The sequence below is a fragment of the Acartia tonsa genome, chromosome 14, assembly GCF_053477335.1.
Source record: "Acartia tonsa isolate MP-2025a chromosome 14, ASM5347733v1, whole genome shotgun sequence".
NCBI lineage: Eukaryota > Metazoa > Arthropoda > Copepoda > Calanoida > Acartiidae > Acartia > Acartia tonsa.
The window spans coordinates 42,698,323-42,722,560 of NC_137273.1; the positions used below are offsets into that span (position 1 = coordinate 42,698,323).

The 24,238-nt window shown below is 30.6% G+C and overlaps 1 protein-coding gene across 1 annotated transcript; it reads right to left on the minus strand.

The window, feature by feature from the left end:
* Window positions 1–278: 278 nt before the first annotated feature.
* On the minus strand, window positions 279–23,844 carry LOC145305491 (uncharacterized). The gene is made up of 19 exons (XM_080147110.1): window positions 23,734–23,844; window positions 23,022–23,232; window positions 22,245–22,307; window positions 21,120–21,239; window positions 20,718–20,974; window positions 19,336–19,568; window positions 18,381–18,789; window positions 17,845–17,930; window positions 17,180–17,287; window positions 15,130–15,228; window positions 14,634–14,711; window positions 14,209–14,307; window positions 10,069–10,167; window positions 3,109–3,207; window positions 2,368–2,466; window positions 1,963–2,061; window positions 1,071–1,169; window positions 671–769; window positions 279–385 (listed from the first exon to the last, which is right to left on the minus strand). The coding sequence occupies exons 1-19, from the start codon at window positions 23,784–23,786 to the stop codon at window positions 279–281; spliced, it is 2,517 nt and encodes an 838-aa protein (XP_080003236.1). The 5' UTR covers window positions 23,787–23,844.
* Between the last annotated feature and the right edge of the window lie 394 nt (window positions 23,845–24,238).

Here is a 24,238-nt window from a genome sequence, read left to right on the forward strand (position 1 = left end):
ATTAGATCCAATTTAAGGAGAATATTTGTGTTTTAGTAAGTAGTGATAGTTACTTTTTGGAAATTTGATCTTTTAGAAGAACAGGGTGATTAAGAAAAAACGGAGTTTTCCGATTTTCTGATACAACAAATAGGAATTTGGAAAAAAACAATAATAGGTACTTGTTCTCAATAAAATAAATACATTAAACTTAGAAAAGGTGTTTTTCAATATCTCTGAAAATAACAGCGCATTTTTAGAGCATTAATATTTCAAAAGATGCTTATGATACTTTTTTTTTACTTACCATATTCACTCTTGTCATTCAAATTGGCTCCATTGTTGGCTAGGAACTTCACAATCTCAAGATGTCCTCTATCGGCAGCCCACATCAATGGAGTCCATCCTTTAAATAGAAACATGATCCAATACAGGATTTATAGTTATAGCTAGTCACATTTGGTTGTGCTTTACAGAGAAGCTTTATATTTGCGTTTGAGAGGGTAGTAATAGTTACTTTTTGATGTATATATGTCTGTACTCATTTGTGTAGCAAGTATTTATGAATTGTTAAGCAGAGGGTTATGTAAACCAACAAATATTTTGTCTTTCAATAGTTATATGTATTTTTTTTATCAAAAGGAAGAAACTAATAGTATGTAAATGATCAAATAGATAATTCAAAACTTACCTTTATCACTCTTGTCGTTTACATTGGATCCATTGTTGATCAGGAACTTCACAACCTCCAGATGTCCCCACATGGCAGCTACCATCAACGGAGTCCGACCTTTAAATAGGATTTATAGATATTAAGTAGTCAGATCTGGTTGTGCATTACAGAAAAGCTTTATATTTGCGTTTGAGTAAGTAGTAATAGTTACTTTTTGAAAATTAGATCTTTTAGACGTATGTATGTCTGTATTCATTTGTGTATGCATGTATTTATGTACAGTTATATAATGTTAAGCATAGGGTTAAGACAATTACCAACTATTTTATCTTTCAATAGTTATAGGTATGTATAGTTTTATCAAAAGGAAGAAATAATAGTCTTTAAAAATTACCTAAATAAAGAATGAAAAACTTACCCAATTCATTCTTTTCATTCACATTGGCTCCATTGTTGGCTAGGAACTTCACAACCTCCAGATGTCCAAAACTGGCAGCTGTTAACAATGGAGTCCATCCTTTAAATAGAAACATGATATTACAACACAGTTATAGCTAGTGAGATTTATATTTACGTTTGTGTGAGTAGTAATAGTTACCTTTTGAAACTTAGATCTTTTAGAAGTGTATCTGTCTGTATGCATTGAGTATGTGTAGTAGAGGGTACTGAAATAACCCCTCTACTCCAAGGCATAGAATTCAACCAAATTAAGCCCCCTACTGCTCCAGTAGTCCTAACCAGTGAAAGTCCGTTTGATGTAGATGTTTCAAAGGTTTATTGGGTTCTGATCAATAACAACAAATTAATCATATTTATAGTCAAATACAATGCTAAATACAGAATTGGGGTAGGAGGTGCAATGGACGTGCATAAGCTGGGGGTGCATTATCCGCGCAGAGGTGCGTAGGGTAGGCAGGTGATAGGGTAGACAGGTGAAGGCGGAGGAAGGGGTAGGTCCGCCTGTAGAGAGGGAGAGGTGGGTAATCCTTTACCCCCCTGCAGTTCGTGATAAGCGTGTGAGCTGGGCATGGCCAGCCAACTTAATCTACAAACAATGATTTGTTATCAGGAGTCAGGATTTGTGCAGCAGGCTTGTAATATTAACTTGCAGTGAAGCTTCTATACAAGACGTTGGGTTGTCTGAATACCACATATGCATGTATGTTTGTACTGTTATAGTTACAGTTTTGTTAAGCAGAGGGTTAAGTCAACCAACAAATATTTTGTCTTTTAATATTTATATTGTATTGTTTTTATCAAAAGTAAGAAATAATAGTCTTTAAAAAAATAAAATAAGATAAAAAACTTACCTGTATTATCCCTTTCATTTACATTAGATCCTTTGGTGATTAGGAACTTCACAATCTCCAGATGTCCACTCCTGGCAGCTTTTATCAACAGAGTGTATCCTTTAAATAGAAACATGATAATACAATACAGGAATTATAGATATAGCTAGTGGTTTACAGAAAAGCTTTATATTTGCGTTTGAGTTAGTAGTAATAGTTACTTTTGAAAATTTGATCTCTTAGAAGTATAATTGTCTGTATTCATTTGAGTGTGCATGTATGTATGTACAGTTATAGTTACAGTTTTGTTCAGCAGAGGGTTAAGTCAACCAACAAATATTGTGTCTTTCAATAGTTACATGAATAGTTTTATCAAAAAGAAGAAATATATACTGTAAAAAAAATGAATAGATTATTAAAACTTACCTGCATCTCTCTTGTCATTCAAATTGGCTCCATTGTTGGCTAGGAACTTCAGAACCTCCAGATGTCCATGCATGGCAGCTGCACTCACTGGAGTCCATCCTTTAAATAGAAACATGATAATACAATACAGGATTTATAGTTATAGCTAGTCAGATCTGGTTGTGCTTTACAGAGAAACTTTATATTTGTGTTTGAGAGGGTAGTAATAGTTACTTTTTGGAAATTCGGTCTTTTACAAGTATAAATGTCTGTATTTATTTCAGGGGCGTCCAAGCTTTTTATTTTGGGGGGGGTAAAAATTTGTTTACCCCCCCCAAAATTTTTACCCCAGGGGTAAAATTTGCTTGGGGGTAGTAATTACCCCCCCTGAAATCTGTTGGCAGGGGTAAATTTAGTTTACCCCCCCCAAAATTTACCCCTGGTAATTAAATATATAGTATTAAAAATGCGCGCGAAGCGCGCAAAAATTTTTTTTATTAGAGATTTTTTATTTTGGGGGGGTATAATACGGCACCCCAAAAATCGTTTGGGGGGGGTAACCGCCCCATTACCCCCCCCCCCTTGGACGCCTATGATTTATTTGTGTATGCATGTATATATATACAGTTTGTTTCAGTTTTGTTAAGCAGAGGGTTAAGTCAACTACCAAATATTTTGTCTTTCAATAGTTATATGTATTGTTTTATCAAAAGGAAGAAATTAATTGTCTGTAAACAATTGAATAGAGAATTCAAAACTTACCTAAATTATTCTTGTCGTATAAATTAGATCCATTGTTGATCAGGAACTTTACAACCTCCAGATGTCCTTCTTCGGCAGCTTCTATCAATGGAGTGTTTCCTTTAAATAGAAACATGATCACACTTATTGAATTTAACCAACCAAAGATTTTTTTATCCAATCTTAACCAAACAAATGCCATCTATCTAAAAAAGATGCGTAGATTTCATTTCTGGCAACCAGAAAATTCGCAGAAATCCAATTCAGGAGATCCAAAAAAGTTTTATTAAAAAAAACCTTACACTAAAAATAACAAACAATAATTATAACGACGACTTAGTTTCTTTTTCCTGTACAAATATTGAAACTAATTTTCAGGCATGCATGTTTGTTGGTATAGTAATTTTTTTAGAAACCAAAATACAGACATATTTAAAACTACAAAATTGTATATTAGTTACTAGAAAGATTATATTTTTTTCTTGCTTTAAAACAACTTTTTGTACATAAAAACCCGTAATGTCTTCATTATTGATACAAACATGCATGCTGTATAGTTTTAAAAAATTTAGTCAAATAAAATACCTGATTAGAATACAAAGCAAGAAATAAAGGTTATCAACTCCCTATGAGCTTTTTGTATTAAATAGAATTATTAATAAGAATAAAAGAGTTTCAAAAAATAGTAAAATAACAAAATGTTAGGTGAATGGTTAATATTAAATCAATCAAAAAATGTTTTACATTCTTATAATTAATTTCAATAAAACATATATATGCTCAAGAAAGGTTATTTATAATTATGAATTCTACCAGACTAAAATATAAAAGGGGAAATAGTTTATGAAGACGACACAAAATGTTTTTAAAAATTACTTATTTTTATCTTTTTTTTTAATCTTTAACAATTTTAATGTTTTTATTATGTAAATATATAAAGTATTATTCAAACTTAAAGGATTTAATCTTTTTCTTTGTAATTTATATGTCTAAACAGTGTAAAAATGAAGTTCTTAATTACGAATTTTCAAATCATTAGATTTTAATACAGTTTATTATAGAAATAAAGAATAATTTCAACAAAAAAAAATTTGCTACAAAAAGGCTGACTTAATTGTTTAATTGCATTCATTTTGTTTATTTACCCTGAAAAAAGAGTGTTTAAGTGCTGCATTGGTTAAAATCAAACCTAAAAGTGCTCTTTATTCAGTGACAGAGTGAAAAAAATATATACCTTGTTTTATAGTTTTTGATCTCTTCTTTATATATTTTTATCTGATATGTATATCAAAATTTAAAAGTATCTATTTCATTAGATATTCATACTTTGCTAAAACGTCTTGGTTACTTTTTGCACTATATTTGCTCTAAAAATGATTCTTTATCTGACTTTCACATTTAAAATGATAGATTTTATGCCAATTATTGTGTAGACTGTAGAAAAAAATAATTATTTTGTTTATATGCAATTTTCTATAATAAAATGTGAGAAATGCCTTTTTTCACATGTAGGGCGAAAAAAGTAACACTGAAAATATTTTTTATGTCCTAAGCATGTCCTAAACTCATAGATAATAGACTTTCATAAAAGATTTATTTCAGAATATGTCATTTAGGGCATAAAATTAATTTTGCAAATTAACATTGCAAATGTTTGCCAATAACTTTTAAAAATGATTTCTGCGGATTTTCTAATTCACATGGGTGTTTTCTACACATTTTCCCCTTTCTAAAAATACCTTCCTCATACAGATTATCTTCCGGAAAGTAATACTTTCCGATAATGAAATGTGTGATATTACAATAAAGGATTTATAGTTATAGCTAATCATGTTTAGTTGTGCTTAACCCTTTACAGTCGGGCCCCTAGCCGCACCTTAAACTGTTTTTAAACTATTTTTGAAAGGTATATAAAAAACATACTCTGACACCTGTAGAATCATACTGCAAAGCCAAAAATGAGAACAATTGCCCACGTCGATTTTTATTAGGATTTTAAAGTTTATTTTTTACTATGGATTCAATAAATTTTACTGAATCATGATGTTTCTTTCCTTTGTGGGTAAAATACTCAGCTTTTAGAGTGTCTTGCTTCATAAATATTGTATGCTAGTATACAGTAAAGTTAGGTCTTCTGATTTTATCAATCAAAACTTATTAAAAATTAATTCTGTATAATATATCAATGAATTAACATAAAAATGATACATTAAAACATAAAAAAATTGGCTATAAAGGGTTAAACAATGTAAGATGACAACAAATGTTTATGCAATACAACAAATTTATTTTTGTCACATATACAAATATGAAATAAAAAAAGATTATTCAAACTTATTTTTTAAAATATTTTTTAAAAGTATGTATCTTTAATGTTTATAGTTTTCATTCTTTTCATTTTAATTAAATAAAAGTTATTCTATTATATTGGAAATATGTCACTTTGTGAAAACACTATATTTAAAATTTAAAGATTTCTAGCTTTGTCATTGGTTAATGCTGAATCCTCATAGTTTTTATGTTAATTCAAAGATATATCCTACATCTTTCACTTTCGATGAATAATTATAAATATAAAATCAAAAGAGCTATTTTTTTAATATCATTATCTTTTTATCATACTATGAAGAAAAATGCTTTGAAGCAAGAATTTTACCCAAAAACAAAAGACAGTTCACGATTCGGTAAAATTTACTTAATCCATAGTAAAAAATAAACTTTAAAATCCTAATAAAAATCGATGTGGGCTATTATTCTCATTTTTAGCTCTGCAGTTCGATTCTACAGGTGTCAGAGTATATTTTTGATATATCTTTTAAAAATAGTTTAAAAACAGTTTAATCGGTCGGGGGGGGGGGGGGGCGTTCAACGCCCCCCTTATTATCTCAGTTCCTATTAGAGCTAGAGGGCTAAAATTTTTTGTGCAAGTCCCTTGTTTGATAATGAATTTCCGACCTTTTATAAGTTTAAGTCAATTTTCGCTTCCTTCACCCTTTTATTTAACAACCTTTGTTTTTAGGTCTTTTTTCACTTAAAAATTTCAAACGGCTGTAATTTTCTTATTTTTGAAGCTAGAAGAAAAATGTTTTTCCAGAAAATGTTTAACTTTATGTAAATTTTACATTTGAAATATCAAAATATAAATTTCAGCGGCCGCAGCTGTACTTGGCAGCTGCCAGCCGCCGCAGTCGGCGGTCAGCGGGAAAACGGCGGTGGATCTTCATGAAATTTTAATACGTTATGTAGACATGTCAGAAAAGCTTAAGTTTAAAATTTGAAGTCTCTAAGTCAAAAATTGCGGCCACAGGAGACTTTTAAAGATTTCTGGAGACCTGGAGGATCAGGACCTGCAGGATCATACCTGGAACCTGAAAGTGACTTGAACACCTGTATTTCATATAAGGATGTACTACTAGAGGAATTTTTAGTATTTTGGTATGATAAAATGCTTTGTTTTAGTCAAAAAAATATTTTTGCTCTTTACCTGGATGACCCTGCCAGGTTTGCTGGCATCCTGTGCCCGCCAGGATGGAGATATTCAAAAAAATCCAACTCTCAATTATGTGTCATACCCATACTTAAAAAGTCAAGCAGTTTGGGCTCTTTATCTTTCACACACAGAAAATGAGATAGAAAAAACCGGATGGGGGGGCGTTCAACGCCCCCCCCCCCCCGACCGTTAAGGGTTAAAGGAGAATATTTGGGTTTTTGTGAGTAGTGATAGTTACTTTTTGGAAATTTGATCTTTTAGAATAACAGGATGATTAAGAATAAACGGAGTTTTCCGATTTTCTAATACAACCAATAGGAATTTGGAAAAAAACAATAATAGGTACTTGTTCTCTATAAAATAAATACATTAAAATGTGTTTTTCAATATCTCTGAAAATAATGGCGCATTTTTAGAGCATTAATATTTCAAAAGATGCTCATAAAACTTTTTTCTTATAGAATTTTGTGTTTTAGGGTTAGTTTTGAAAAATTTATTCACTTGAAAATAACATCTTATCATGGCCAATAAAATTTTCTACCAATTGCAATAAAAGTTTTATTTAAAATTCCCTCATTGAAAACAAATATTCAGTTTTTCTTTTGTTTACTTAAAGGGAGTGTGAACTTAAAAAATTCTCATCTGATTATCAAATCTTAACATTTTCTAAGCACATTTCACTACACTGTTCAACCAAAAACGTCCTATTGACAAAAATATCAAGGTATAATGCCTTGATTTTAGGGTATTTTGGGAGAGAAAAAGGAAAAAACAGGGAAAATCTGAACGTTTTTGTTTCTTATAATGTTTGTAGGGATGTTAAACTTGTCATATATAGTTGAAACAATTTACTTACTGTTAAGGATTTATTTTATGATATAAAATTGCCAATTAGTTTTTTTTTATAACGTAGTAATTAGGAAAGAACAATTTTAAATTTGTAATATTGACAAAAAAATAACCCACTGTCTACAAAGAGTTGAACCTCAGAGGTTATTTAAAATAATAATATCATTTTTTATTGAGTTGGAAAATAAATAACCCAATTTGGAGAATTAGTTTACACTTTTCTCAGACTGTTTATAAATACATATTGCACCTTTATTATTTACAAATTTGTAATTAAAGGTGGGCGAGAGATGGGCCATCTAAAGTTACTTGGATACTAGTAAAAAAACCTGTTTCTGGCTTTGTTATTGTATTTGGTTTTCAATAAAAAATATTGCTTATTTTATCAATTTCTAAGTAACTATACATTGCACACTGGTCTGAAAATGCAGTTTTGGGTCAACAATTCGTTTTCAGCCGTCTTTTGGCCGATTTTAATGCCCAATACAGCAAATTGGGGGTTTTAGGGGTCAGGGAGTCCATTTATGAGAAAAAAATACATGACCTTGAAGGTCAAAGACCGTTAAAATGACCTTTAAAGTCTGATTTTTGCCGTTCCCGAGGTTTTATTGGACATTTAGGGCGGGAAGGAGTTGTCAAATCAAGAAGACTCTGAAATACTTTTTTGTAGACAATTGCATTGGCTAAATATCATGTGAAGTAAAAAATTTTGTAAGTACAACCAGTTTTTCACTAGCTGCAAATTTCAAATTTGCGCGTTTTTAATTTTTAATATCTTGATTATTTATCTAAATTTTCTTGATTTAATCCATTTAGAAAATATTATATTTTAAATCATTGTTATTTCATCTGACTAATGGCTAATAAAATCATAGCATATTTTATAAGGATGCGTTTGTTTGGGTGTTTGAATGTGTGTGTGTGTCTCTCCTCACTCTACGCTACAATATAAACAAGGCGCGGATGCATACAGACACAAACACACACACACACACGAAGACACATAAAGAGTAGGCTGAAAGAATAATATCAATTATATGAATATAAAACAATAAAATTGACATTTAGAAATTTATTTTAACTAATCTACATGAAATATAACAGATTATTATACTATTTAGCTATTTCGTATGTTTTCATTTTGTTTCTCAGATATTACTCCGCAAAAATAGATCCTTCCCCCCTCTACGCGTTCGGAATAATTTTAAATTACAACATCGATGAAATTTAATCGATCTAATAGTTTTTAAGATATTGCACAAAACAAACAAAATCGGATGCCATATATATCGTGAAATATGAAGCCAATTAAAATACCAACAAATTCTTTTTAATAAACATATAGGACACTCGGGTTATATTCATTAATAAAATTTTGCCAAACTTACCCTTATCTTAAAAACTGAGAAAAAAACCACATTTTTGCATTTTGTTACATTTTTTATGTTATACATTTTTTTGAACTTATATAGGACTTATTTTAGTTGGACAATTTCCAACATGCGGATATTTGATTTTATAACATTTAAGCAAGTATAGCCAATTTATCAATGTCAACAATACCTTCTTAGATTTTTGGGTTCTGCAGCTTTAGCCCCAAATTATTTCAAAAAACATATAATTAACATGGGTTGATATTTTAAATAAAGGTGGCCCAGGATGTCTTTGAAGACTGGCAGGTCAACTTTTGTCTAAATTGATGGGTAGGAAAAATTGAATTGTTGACCCCTCCAGACCAGTGTGCATTGGTTTAAAGCAAGGATTATGTTAAAAGTCAGCTTAACTGTTAGGAAAAATAGAGAACTAAGTCAAAAAGTTTAGTTTTAGCTATATAAGGAAAAAAATACAATAAACTGCACATTTATATAGTCCGGAAAAGTTTTACCCAATCTTGGACGTAAAAAAAATCTGCGGAAAAAGCCGTTTTGCCCGATATTTGATATTATATGAATGAGATGATGTTAAGGTTTGATAATCTGATGAGAAATTTTCTCGTTCACGGTCCCTTTAATAAACATAACCTTAAAAATTGCTCACGTTTGTTCAACACTAAACCTCATTTTTTCCTATAATACTTTAATTTGATTGACAGATTAAGATATAAACTCATAATTTATCCATAACTTATAATTAATGTTTTTTTTTAAAAAATTAAACTTCAATAACTTTTGTCTTTAGATATTTTTTTGTCAAATAAAAAGGTTTTTTTTCTTTTTACTATACCTACGTTATTAAAGAAGATTCTTTTACTGCAAATGCATCCCAATCAAGTAATGTGAAAAAATGACAAATTGCAGTTTCTTAAAAATGCTTTTGTAAGGAGCTAAAATGCATTTCACCTTTAAACTCATTAAGGTACTTTTCTTAGACCTTTTATAAATTAACACCTAATGTTGACACCTAAGTTTTGAATTTTAGATTTTACTGTACTTTTTAAATAAAAACTGAAATATATTTTTGGTGTTCTATTAATTGCATTAAAAACGAAGAAAATAAGCCATTCATCATTAAATTCTGATAACTATAAGTGGGGTAAAATTGCTTTCAAAAAAGTTCTCATAAAAAAAAAACACTGTATGTATAGTTTTATCAAAAGAAGGAAAATAATTTGCTAAAAATTAAATAGTGAATTAAGAAATTACCTTCTTTATCTTTGTCATTCACATTAGCTCCATTGGTTATCAGGAACTTCACAATCTCCAGATGTCCTCGCTCGGCAGCTTGCCTCAACGGAGTGTTTCCTTATAATAGAAACATGATAATGCAGTTTCTTAAAAATGCTTTTGTAAGGAGCTAAAAAGCATTTCTTCTTTAAAACTCATTAAAGGGAGTGTGAACGTAAAAATTTCTCATCTGATTATCAAATCTTAACATTTTCTAAGCACATTTCACTACACTGATCAACCAAAAACGTCCTATTAACAAAAATATCCAGGAATAATGCCTTGATTTTATGGTATTTTGAGAGGGAAAAAGGAAAAACAGGGAAAATCTGAATGTTTTTGTTTCTTATAATGTTTGTAGAGATATTTGTAATATATAGTTGAAACAATTTACTTACTGTTAAGGATTTATTTTATGATATAAAATTGCAAATTAGTTTTTTTATAACGTAGTAATTAGTAGGGTTGGGCCGGATATCCGGTGTGGCCGGATATCCGGCTATTTTCACTATCCGGCCGGATACCGGATATTGAAACTATCCGGCCGGATATCCGGCTCTATAATTTTTTATACTTTACACCAAAAATATCTGCTTTTTAAAATCTTAAATGGCTATAATTTTCTTATTATTGAAGCTAGAAGAACATTTTTTCTGAATAAGTTTAACTTTATGTAAATTTTTATTTCTGAAGAAATTTTTTTTTTACTACTTTAATATCTGGTAATTTGGCCGGTGATCCGGCCGGATATCCGATAATTTGGCCGGATTACCGGATATTTGCCGGGTATCCGGCGTTGGCCGGATATCCGGCTGGTTACCGGATATCCGGCGTTTGAAATCAGCCGGATATCCGGTATCCGGTATCCAGCTAAAAAAGTATCCGGCCCAACCCTAGTAATTAGGTAATGAACACCTATTTCAAATTCGTATTATTGACAAAACAATACCTCACTGCCTACAAAGGGTTGAATCTCATAGGTTATTTAAAATAATAATATCCTTTTATATTGTGTTGGACAATAAATAACCCACTTTGGAGAATTAGTTTACACTTTTATTAGACTGTTTATGAGGAAATATTGAATCTTTATTATTTTCAAATTTGTAATTAAAGGTGGGTGAGAGATGGGCCATCTTAAGTTAATTGGATACTAATAAAAAAAACTGTTTCTAGTTTTGTTATTGTATTTGGTTTTCAATAAGAATATTGCTTATCTTATTAATTTCTAAGTAACTATACATTGGTTCAAAGCAAGGATTATGTTAAAAGTCAGCTTAACTGTCAGCTTAAGATCAAGAACTATGTGAAAAAGTTTAATTATAGCTATAATAGGAGAAAAAAGCAATTTAATGTAATAATTCTATATAATACGGAAAATTTCTTCCTTTCTCTTTACCTTATAAATATTGTCGGAAAAAGCCGTTTTTTAAGCAAACAAAAGCGCCTTTTGCTCTATCTGTGAGATATTATGAATGAGATAATGTTAAAATTTTATATCAAGATATGAAAAATTTACGTTCACAGTCCCTTTACCCCTTACAGATCGGGGGATATTGACCCCCCCTTCTAGTTTTTTTAATGTCATTTTTTTTTGTAGGTAAGATAAAGAGTTATGACTTCATGACTTTTTAAGTTTAGTAATTATATGTCGGCAAGAGTTAAGTTTATTAGGATATCTGGTCTGTGTCGGTCATGGTGTCCGGTCAAAGTCGGTTGGGTAGCACCAAAATTAAAAAAAAATTCTAAATAAATCTTAATTTCTACATTATGACTTTTGTGTATAAGGTAGAAACCTAAATTTTTTTTGTGAATACTGAGATATCAATGACCTTTTGTGAAAAGTTGTGTTATGACCGTTTGACTGCACCCTGACCGACTTTATGACCGATTTTTGTCCGGCTTTTACTACAGACATATATCATGAATAGCGTGGCTTCTATTACAGCTAGAGACTTATAAATTTTTTTGTTAAATCCTTGGGCAACAATAAACATATAAAAAAATTAGTTAACGCCGCCAACCACCGTTTTACTGCTGTAAATGACGAAAATAACAGTTTCCGTTATTTGCCGTTTTTCGGCGATGATCAGAAAAAGTATTTTTTTTGTTATAAAAATAAAAGTTTGTCCTAAAATTTGGTCATCCTAGCTGCAAAATTGGCCGCTCTACAGCTGTTTTAAAATTTAGCGGCTGGCTGCTAAAAAGCAGCTAAGGAGCGGCCTGACCGCTATGACTAGAAAAAAGAAATTGGTACTTGCTTACATGTGGTAGACTGGAGCACCAAAACCCCCCCCCCCCCCGCTTAGTTTTGACAAAAATCAAAAATAAGGGGGGGGGGTAGTTTTTTAATGTCTGGAAAACGGCAAGGAGGAAAAGTGCTCAGCAAGGCAAAGACTTAACCCCCCCCTTAATTTTGAAGAAAATCAAAAATAAGGGGGGGTAGTTTTTTCACTGTACAACACGCCAGAAAGTTGAGTGAGGTAAATCAAGAAAATCCAGTATACTAGAGGGGAAACCTTATTACAGGGATATTCATGTTTTGGGGCATAATTTCCTTATTTATTGACTTTGGCCAGTAAAAGGTTTTAATTTTGCGCAAAAACTACCCCCCCCTTATTTTTGATTTTTGTCAAAACTAAGCGGGGGGTTAAAAAACTACCCCCCCCTTATTTTTGATTTTTGTCAAAACTAAGCGGGGGGGGGGGGGGGTTTGGTGCTCCGGTCTTCACATGTAAGCAAGCACCAAGAAATTTTCTCTAAAAATACACATGAACCACCAGAAAAATATTTTACGTCTTTATCTGTAACAGAAGCCGATATAGAGGGAGGGGGTGACCCCCCCCTTCAAATCTATTAACGTGGGAATTGGGGCCTAATCTGTAATCTGTAATGGTTAAGGTACTTTTCTTAGACCTTTTCTAAATTGATATTGAATTCTACAATTTTTTTTATACATAATAGAATTATTTAAATTTATCTTGCACAACATTTTTCAAAAAAAGCATGTTTGGAAATTATGTATCTAAGCTGATGGTTAAACTGTTTTTAACCTAATTTTAAATGGGGTGTCAAAAATATACTAGGACACCTATAGAATCAGACTGCAGAGCCCAAATTTGAATCAAGTCCCCAATAAACTTTTTTGGGGGGATTTAAAAATTATTTTTTAATGTTGCTCTGGTCATTTTGACTAGAGCAAAAGGTCTTTTTCACTGGGGGTAATATTGTGGCTTTTAGAAAAATTTATATAGTTCACTTTGTATTGATACAATAAAAAAAAACATAACTCTGTTCAATGGAAATATTTTTTTTTCTAAAACAATTAATTTCATTGAAAAATATATCATATACAATAAAACATATAATTCTAAAGTCTAAACCAATAAGAAGTCTTCTATCATTTTAATTCTTTACATTTCAAAAAAGAGTGTTTTCACAATGTAGTTAAATAATTTTCATTTAATCAAAATGAAAAGAATGAAAACCATACACATATAAGATACATACTTTTAAAAATATTTTTAAAAAATAAGTTTGAATAATCCTATATTATATCATATTTGTGACAAACATAAATTTGTTGTATTGCATAAACATTTGTTGTCATATTACATTATTAATAATATATTTAACCCTTTGCCGATTTTAATGTGTTTTAAATAAGTGATAGAAAACAAACATGATAATGTTAATTCATAGATATATTGTAAAGAATTAACTTTTTAATGAATTAACTTAGATGAAATCAAAAGGCCCAATTTTACTCTATACCAGAATACAATATTTATGAAGCAAAACATTCTAAAAGCTATGAATTTTAACCAAATAAAAAAGACCTTTTGCTCTGATCAAAAAGGACCACAGGAACAGTAAAAATTTATTTTTAAATCCCCCCAAAAAAGTTTATTGGGGACTTAATTCAAATTTAGGCTCTGCAGTTTGATTCTACTGGTGTCATAGTATATTTTTGATATATGTTTTAAAAATAGGTTAAAAACAGTTTAAGACAATTACCAAATATTTTATCTTTCAATAGTAATAGGTATGCATAGTTTTATCAAAAGGAAGAAATAATAGTCTTTAAAAAATTACCTAAATAAAGAATGAAAAGCTTACCCCATTTATTCTTTTCATTCACATTGGCTCCATTGTTTATTAGGAACTTCTCTATCTCTAGATGTCCATGCCTGGCAGCTTCCATCAATGGAGTGTATCCTTAAAAAAGAAACTTGATAATACAATTCAGGATTTATAGATATAGCAAGCAAGATCAGGTTGTGCTTCACAGATAAGCTTTATAATTGCATTTGAGAGGGTAGTAATAGTTACTTTTTAAAAATTAGATCTTTTAGAAGTATAAATGTCTGTATTTATTTGTGTATGCATGCATTTATGTACAGTAATAGTTACAGTTTTGTTAAGCATAGGGTTAAGTCAACCAACAAATATTTTGACTTTCAATAGATAAATATATGTATAACTTCATCAAAAGGAAAGTAATAACAGTATGTAAATGATCAAATAGAGAATCAAAAACTTACCTGTATCACTCTTGTCATTCAAATTGGCTCCATTATTGGCCAGGTACTTCACAACCTCCAGATATCCCCATTTGGCAGCTTTTTTTCAATGGGGTGTCTCCTTTAAATAGAAACATGATATTACAATACAGGATTTATAGTTATAGCTCGTCAGATTTAGTCAGATGACCATACCTGGCAGTATTCATCAATGGAGTCCATCCTTTAGATATAAACATGATAATGCTATACAGGTAGTCAGAACTGGTAATGCTTTACAGAGAAGCTTTATATTTGCATTTGAGTGGGTAGTAATAGTTACATTTTGGAAATTAGATCTTTTAGAAGTGTATATGTTTGTATTCAGTTGTGTATGCATGTATTTATGTACAGTTATAGTTAGTTTTGCTAAGCAGATGGTTGAGTCAACCCACAAATATTCAATAGTTATATTTATTTTTTTATCAAAAGGAAGAAAATAATCTGTTAAAAATTGAATAGTGAATTAAAAAATTACCATCATTATCCTTGCCATTCAAATTGGCTCCATTGTTGGCCAGGTACTTCACAATCTCCAGATGTCCATACCTGGCAGCATACATCAATGGAGTCCATCCTTTAAATAAAAAACATGAGTGAGTAGTAATAGTTACTTTTTGAAAATTATTTCATATGCCTGTATTTATGTATGTCCATTTTAACCCATTAGTGACGAACCAGGTATTAAAACCCAGTTCCGAAAAATGGAACAAAACGGTTTCCAGTCTTCAAAATTTATCATCCTTTTATAAGCCTCCCCTTTACTCCGTTCTTTATCTATTGTCCCTGGAGAGAAGTCTCAGATATGGATCTATGATATGGATAATATGGATCAACCGCTAAAAAAAAGGTGCTTTAGAAAAACGTTAATAACTTTTTTGTTTTTATAGTTAAGTTGCTGATTTTTTTTGTGAAATTTATTGTTTATTTACAAGTACATCTATTTGTGAATTCGTTTTATTCAAATTATTATTTTCTATATGATTTTGTTATCATTTTTTTATGCCCTATTAGGACCCTGTTCGGCATGGCCATAAATACCCGACAGTTTTAAAACTCGGCTCGGTTTTGGTTTTATTACCCGGTTTTAACTTTTCAACCATAAAATATTTTTTTATGATTTATTATTCTTGAGCCACCCTAATCAGTATACCCTAGTAATCTCTATATGTGTCCTCCAATAGTTTTATGCTCTTTTTCTGATATGTATCATCCAATTTCTATATGTTCTTTTTTTGTGTATGTCAGGTTTTAAAACTTCAACAAACAGGCTTTTTTACCAGGTTAAGGCGGTCGAAACCAGCCGAAACACTAAATTTAAAATAAATCGCTTCGTATATTACTTGTGGCCCTATAGATTACATGAAGTTGTGTAGTTTTCAATTACGGATCGTATCAAAGTTCTAAAAAGTGTTCATCTCACTTTGGGCGTTCAAAAATTACATTTTTCATTTTTTTGTCGAAATAACAGGGTATTTAGGAAAAAAGCGGCTTTTTTCCTAAAGAAAACCACCCAAAACAGGTTTAAATACCCTTTGTGCATTTATGGCCATGCAGAACCGGGTTTTTTTGCAACTTTCCTGTGCACGCCTCTAGAGCAAAACAAAAAAATAGGAATTCCGTTTTGACCAGTATAAAGCTTCCCTGAAATTTTCAGCTCGATCGGCCAATAAAAGTGGCGCTCGGCACTAATGGGTTAAACTTGTTGATTTTTAATTTTTTAACAACAACTTTTCATTTAATATAATTATACGATTGACCTGATTTTTGGAATACTGGTTCCAAGGACAACATTGTACAATCTTATAAGCAAAGCAACAAATTTACTTACAATTCTTTTTGACATTTATACATTTATATTCTGATTATTCAGTTATGACACTCTACTAGTGTTAATGTTCATTTGTACTACTGTTTCAGGGCTTTTTTTAACAACTTTTCAAATAAAAGATTTTATGATTGACATATTTACTTGATTTTGTAGTTTTATAGTATAGGATAATTATAAATAGTACTACTGGCATTTTGAAAGAGATAGTTAAATTTCTATTTTTAAAAGCAAAGCTTTTCTGTATTTAGGGTTGGTCCTTCTGTCCATACTTCATTCCATATGTCAATACGTATCGGTTAGCTCTTTTCATTTATTAAAACAGGTTAGAACTGTCCTATCGATTTCGAACTTTACATGATGATGCCTATACCAGTTAAGTACGATTTAGAAAGCGCAGCAACTCTATAATCCTTACCAGAAAGTCCATACGTCCATTTAAAACATGTTGGTTTTACTTTTTTGACAACAAATTTGTATATCCTTCTATTTTTTACACACAGTATAAAAGACTTAGTTTTTAAGGATTAATTGTTCTTATGATAGTAATGTTGCTAATAGCAATGTAAATAAATATGTGATTTAAAGGCTTCTATTTAGGTAAGTATTGAATGTTTTGTATTGATTCCTTTTTCTGATTGAAAAAAAAATTCACATTGAACAAAAACAGAGTGTAAATTAATTCTATATTAATACATACCATCTGAATTTTTCATATCTACTGATGCTCCCTCATTCACAAGATATTCTACTGTGTCAAGAAGACCTTTCTCTGCAGCTCCACACAGGTCCATCTTGAATTCTATCTCTGAATAAATAATTTCATCACTTAGTGTAAGAGTGGGGGAGAGAAACAATTTCTTTCTAAATTAAAAGTTAAGAAAAAGGTTAAACTCAAAATAGCACAAGTTTAATTAAAGTATTCTGTAGGTTTTTTACTTTTGTTCAATGCCATATTTTTTTTTGGTGTACGCTGTGTTTATAAATGTCTTTGTATCACTTACAACCAACAACTATACAACAATTACAATGAAGCACACTAATCTTTAATCTTGGGGATAAAATTGCTCTAAATTTTGGAAATAAATGTTTGCAACAATTCTCTAAGTACAATATCATAAATGTGAAAATAAGGGAAGTGGGTCATTAAAAAAGGATAAATCTTGCAAACTAGTATTGTTTCTACACTGTCTTTGATGAGATGATAAATGACAATATGATATTATCAGACTGGATTAAATGTTTTCCTTTTTTTTAACTGAAAAAAAAAATTAAGCCTTCTTAGTAAGTAATAGATTAAATTGCTTATTGTCATATTTTACTGCAAGGAAATAGTGATTTTATTAGAAATATTGTTTCCTATACCTTTAAATGGAGCTTTCATTAGAAAATGTTCCTCAGGGGTATTTGTAAGTACTCCAAAATCACCCAAAAATAAGCTCTTCTCTGGTCTAAACAAAGTTATTCTTAATAACATAAGATACTGTAGTTTATTAATCCATATATCCTTCAATTGTTTGAATCAACAAAATTGATAACATCCATATGTTGCAATGTACAAAAAGAATCATGAAATACAAACAGACAAAGTGAGTTACAGTGCAGATGTTCTATTGCCATAACAAAGAAAAAAAGAGAGATAATATACAACAAATATTTAAGCTAGATGTACATATATTGTGGGAACTTTCAGTAAAATTTTTAGCTGTCACCATTAATAACAACTGAGCTTAAAAAAAATTTATTTCTCCAGTAACAGATTCATGGACAGTCAAAATGTATTAAAGAGTAGCTTTGCTATTAAAAATATGATAAAATCTATTCTTTTATTAGAAAATATATGTAAAAAAAAAAATGTATTGTAATGTAATGTAAATAAAAATAAAATAATATCTTACTACCTTTTATACCATTTCATGTGTTTGTTAAGTTTGTAAACAGTGTTGGTACCAACAAGTTGAGTCATTTTTTTGTCTGTTTCATCAAAAATCCACTCAATGAATTTAGCTTCTGTTTGATTGTTAGATGTAACACCAAAGAACCTGGAATTATTAAGCTGAGCTCTGAATCCCCCATCATCTACAACTCCATTCTTGACAACAACAATCCTCTGATATGTTCCTTGACAATCCAAAAGCTTACATCTGATAAAAGTTGGCTTTTCAGATGCCATAGCAGTCTCACCCCCTCTAACATACACTTCATACTTAGTTTCTTCATCAAAGGGAGCCATGTTCATCTGTTTTTGCGTCATACATCCAACATAATTTTCTCTTGTATCAGGAATGGAATCCATAGCAGGCACATAAACTAAAATATGAGAAATTAGAACAGAATACAATAATAACAGCCTATACATAAGTTATTAAAAATTCTTCAGGTTGATTGGATTTTAACTTGCATAAAAATTAAAATGATATTAACATTTTTGTATAATATAAGAGAGTATTTTTTTGTGAACTGGTGTGCTTAGAGTGTTAAAAAGATTTTTTATCAAAAGCATATACTATGGAATACAGCTGCTTAAGGGATAATATTTTGAAAACTTTTTTTCTGTTATAAAAAAACTTCACAAGCTAATGAAGAACATAAGGTGTACATGATTAATTTTGTCAATAGCAAGTGGGTTAAATTAAGCAACACATTTGTTCAATGAAAAAAATCACAAATTATAATAAAGGCCAAAAATTCTTTATACATAAAATAAAGTAAAATAAGCATTGTAAGAAAATATTTCTCAACATTAAGTGTAAAAATATTAAGATATTTCATCTAAATGATATTAATTGATTAGCTGCCCCCATCCTTTGCCTTAGATTATTTGATAAATATCAAATGTGTAAAAAAGCCACTCACCAAAGCTAACTTTCATTAGTGCATCTGCTGACATAGTGGCCAAAAAACTTCCATCTAATATTTCATCAGTTACTTCAAGGATAACTTCAATGTCTTCTACACAGCTTCCCAACTCTTCTATTGACCGTTCAACAATATTCAGGTCTGGTAATTTGTCAAGAACATGATCAGGAATATTTTCGTAGTAGGAAACAATAATCAGCAGAAATAAACCTCTGGTATGTATAAAGTACCTGAAATGTGATTAACTGAAAAAATTCATTAGGTATATTAATTATTGTTTTTTTTTAAATCTATTTCAAGAATTTTTTTAAAAAGTGTAAAATTAAAAATAAACAAGGATAACATAAGCAACAAAGCTTAAAAATTTTGTACTTGATGATCAATAGTATAGGAGATCCCCTTACAGATTGGGGGGGGGGGGGGGGGTCATATTGACCCCCTCCTCTATTTTTTCAATGTCATTTTTTTTGTAGGTTAGATAGAGAGTTGTGACTTCATGACTTTTTAAGTTTAGTAATTACACGTCGGCAAGAGTTGATTTTATTAGGATATCTGGTCTGTGTCGGTCGTGGTGTCCGGTCAAAGTCGGTTGGGTAGCACCAAAATTTAAAAAAAATCTAAATAAATCTTAATTTCTACATTATGACTTTGTATATAAGGTAGAAACCTAAATTTTTTTTGTTGAATATCAATGACCTTATGAGAAAAGTGGTGTTATGACCGTTTGACCGCACCCTGACCGACTTTATGACCGATTTTTGTCTGGCTTTTACTACAGACATATATCATGAATATCGTGGCTTCTATTACAGCTAGAGACCTATAAATTTTTTTGGTAAATCCTTGAGCAATAATAAACAGATAAAAATATTAATTGGCGCCGCCAACCGCCGTTTTACCGCCGTAACTGCCGAAAATGGCGGTTTCCGTTATTTTCCGTTTTTTGGCGATGATCAGAAAAAGTAATTTTTTTGTTATGAAAAATAAAAGTTCGTCCTAAAATTTGGTCATCCTAGCTGCAAAATTGACCGCTCTACAGCTGTTTTAAAATTTAGCGGCTGGCCGCTAAAAAGCGGCTAAGGAGCGGCCTGACCGCTATGACTAGAAAAAGTAATTTTCTCTAAAAATACACATGAACCACCAGAAAAAAAATTTACGTCTTGATCTGTAACAGAAGCCGAGATAGAGGGGGGGGGTCAATATGACCCCCCCCCCATGATCTATTAAGATGGGAATAGGGGCCCGATCTGTAAGGGTTAACTACAAAAAAATTAGCCATATTCTTTAATAGCAGCTAAGAAAATATCTTATCCTTTATACTGTTTGTTAAAGAATTGGTATTTTGAATCATAGAGTAGCTTTAAAACTAAAATAATTACCCAAATGCACTGTAAAGAGGCTCAAGACTGGAAGTGCAGTGGTTTTCATACACATGTGTAAGATAAGATTTGACATTCTGCTTCTTGAAGTCTCCCAAGCTCTCTCGGAAGGAACCAATATGATAGTGTAGGTCATTTGCCCACTCAGTTAGATTGTTCTTTCTCTTCAACATGTCTGTGTACTGTGTAGTAATTCTATCACATCCATCCAAGAGAAATTTTTTAGCCAACATGTCTATGATTTTGTCAAGCTTTACCTGAATAATTGTATAAACAGGCATTTGAAACTAAAGTTCTATTGCTGTTAACACATTGTAATGTTTTTAAAAACATTAAAATATTTTTTTTTGTTTTTTTATTGTTGGGTTAAATAATGATAAATTGTGTACTGAATTGTATTACCTGAACACTTTCCATTTCCAATTTCAATTCCTTTAGGTCATCTTGTTTCTCTATCTCAAGTTGTTTATGGGTAGTTCCAAGTTCAGCTAGCAGCTCTTTATCATCAAGTTTCTCAAGTGCCTACAATTACAAAGTATATTAAATCAAAAAAATATAAATATCAAAAAACTAATATCTTCCCTTTTAGAATAATCTTTAAAACCAGTAGAGAGAGATTAACCAAATAACACTTACAGATTGGGACCCTATTTGCACCTAAATAGATTGGGTGGGGGGTGGAGAGGTGCTTATTAAGCCCCCTCTATCTCGGCTCCTGTTACAGATAGAGACATAATTTTTTCTGGTGGTTTATGTGTATTTTTAGAATGACTTTTTTTTCTAGTCGCAGCGGTCAGACCACTCCTTAGCCTCTTAATATTAAAACAGCTGTTGAGCAACTAATTTTAAAGATAGGATTATCTAATTTTAAAAACAATAATTTTACAGGTAGTAAATAGAAAATCGGTCAAGGAGTGGTCAAACGATCATGACTTTACTATTCACGGAAGTTCATTATTGCTCAAGGATTTACCAAAAAATGTATATGTCTCTGGCTGTAATAAAAGCAATGATATTCATGATATATGTCTATAGTAAAAGTCAAAAAGACAAAAAATTGGTTATGAAATTGGTCAGGAAGCAGTCAAACGGTCATAACACCAATATTCTCTCAGATGTTCATTGATATAACAGTATTCAACAAAAATTTTAGGTCTCATCTTATACACAAAAGTCATAGGAATTAAGATTTATTTAGAATTTTTCTAATTTTAGTGCCACCTAACTGACTTTAACTGGACACCATGACTGACACAGACAAGATATCCTTATAAAATCAACTCTTGCCATGTTAATTACAAAACTTAAAAAGTCATTAACTCACAGCTCTCTATATTACCTACAAAAAAATGACATTAAAAAAATTAGAGTGGGGGGACATATTAAGCCCCCCCCCCCCCAATTTGTCAGTGTTAATTGGCTCTAAGTTTAAAATTACATAAATATTCCAAAGGAATGGGAAAAATTTTAGATCAAAATTATATACAATTAGTTTGTTAGTTATTTAAATAAACAGTATTCTATTACCTGGTTTTCCTTAGATGTTTTTGCCCCAACAAGCTTAAGCTTTCGAATCCCTTTCTTGAAGCTCTAAAATAGATATGTTTTAACTATGAAAACAATGTTTTTTTTACAAATAGTTTGATTTAATTTGAAATTAGATAATAATGTCCTGTTATCAAATATATCAAGGATATATGTCTTGATTTTGCAGCATTTTGGGAGGAAAAACAGGAAAATATGAATGTTTTTGCTTACTATAATGTTTCTAGGGATATTTGACTTTTCATATATATTTGAAACAAATTACTAACTGTTAAGGATTTATTTTAAGATATAAAATTACCAATTCATCTTATAATAATGCAGTAATTTAGTAACTTTGTATTATTAAGAAACAAAATTCCTCACTGTATCCAAAGTGCTGAATCTCAGAGGTTATTTAAAATGATAATATCCTTTTTTATTGTGTTGGACAATAAATAACCCACTTAGGAGATTTGGATTACACTTTTCAGATGTTTTAAAAAGAAACCTATACTATTTACAATTATTGTGATTAAAGGTGGACAAGAGATTGGCCAACTGAAGCTGCTTAGATAAAATTTTTTTTAGCTCTGTTATTGTATTTTATAGGTATTAAATTAAAAAAATATGGCTTATTTTATAAATTATTAAGGAAATGAGAGCCCATTTTACCCTATCTCTGAGATGTTATGAATGAGATGATGTTAAGGTTTGATAATCAGATGAGACTTTTTTATGTGCACAGTCCCTTTATTTGAAATTCTAATCAATTCTCACCCATCCTTCTAGCTTGGTAATCAAGGCTGGAACTTTCTTGAATGCTGCACCCATAGTACCAAGTGTAGATATACCAGTTGCTGTGGCCAACAATTGCATCACTGGACCCAAACCTTCTGACACATAGCCAAGTATTTTGAAATTCCTTTTTCTACTAATATATTTGCTAATTACTTTGGCATCCTCAAAAGATTTCAGTTTTTCTTGGAACCTAAAATTATTTTAATTTAATCAGATAAGACTTCATAGTTTACTTCTCATATATAACTGATTTTTAGATTACATAGTAGAAAATCTTATTGTTTTTTGTTATTTTAGCTAAGACACTTTTATTTAGGGCTATTTAGAAAAATAATTCCAATATAAACACTTCCTAAATTTTTAATAAGAAATATCATTTTCATTCCTCAAGGGTCTCGACAAAATCCATTGCTTTCTCTAAGGGTCTTAAATGGAAGAGTTTTGACATTTTTTTGTAAAATTTTTTATTAAAATACTAAATCAGTCAGGGAGTGAGATGGTTATTAGAAAGAGATATATTTTCATAGGAATGTTTCTAATTTCTACCATGGCAAGGAATGTAAATTTTAATTTAATGATATTCATTCTTTACCATTATGAATTATGTATTGACATTAGTCTTGGTTGGTGAAGAGGGGGAGAGTGGTTGAATCTTACCATTGTGACCCACCAATATGGATTAATTGTTTACCTTTTGTTCTCACCAACAGCTTCCAGACCTGCAATTGCATTCTCATTACTCATTTTCAAAGATATACTTGCTAATCTAATAATAAAATAATGTCTAGGCAAAACATTTATACATTTCATGTTGCTTCAGATTTTTATACTGATCTTCTACTATATGTTACTCAGCTTTTTCTTTTTTATATATCTTTTGATATTTTCTTTCCTTTGCTACTTGATAATGTTTCTATCCTTGTATAATTATGTTTATTAAATCACATGAATACTCTGTAGGTATTTCTCTTTTCTTTTGAAGTGGAGTAGGAGTGACCCCAACCATAATTTTCAAATTTAGTTTTAAAATGAAAAAGCAAGAAAAGAAGGGGGGTCATATTTTTTTTGGTAGAAGCTACACTATAGAGGAGAATCATATCAGTTCAGTTCAGTAGTTACAGAGATCCTTTAATTCACACAGAGAGACAGACATAGATCCTGTTACTTTTGCATAAGAATATAAAAACAAAATACAA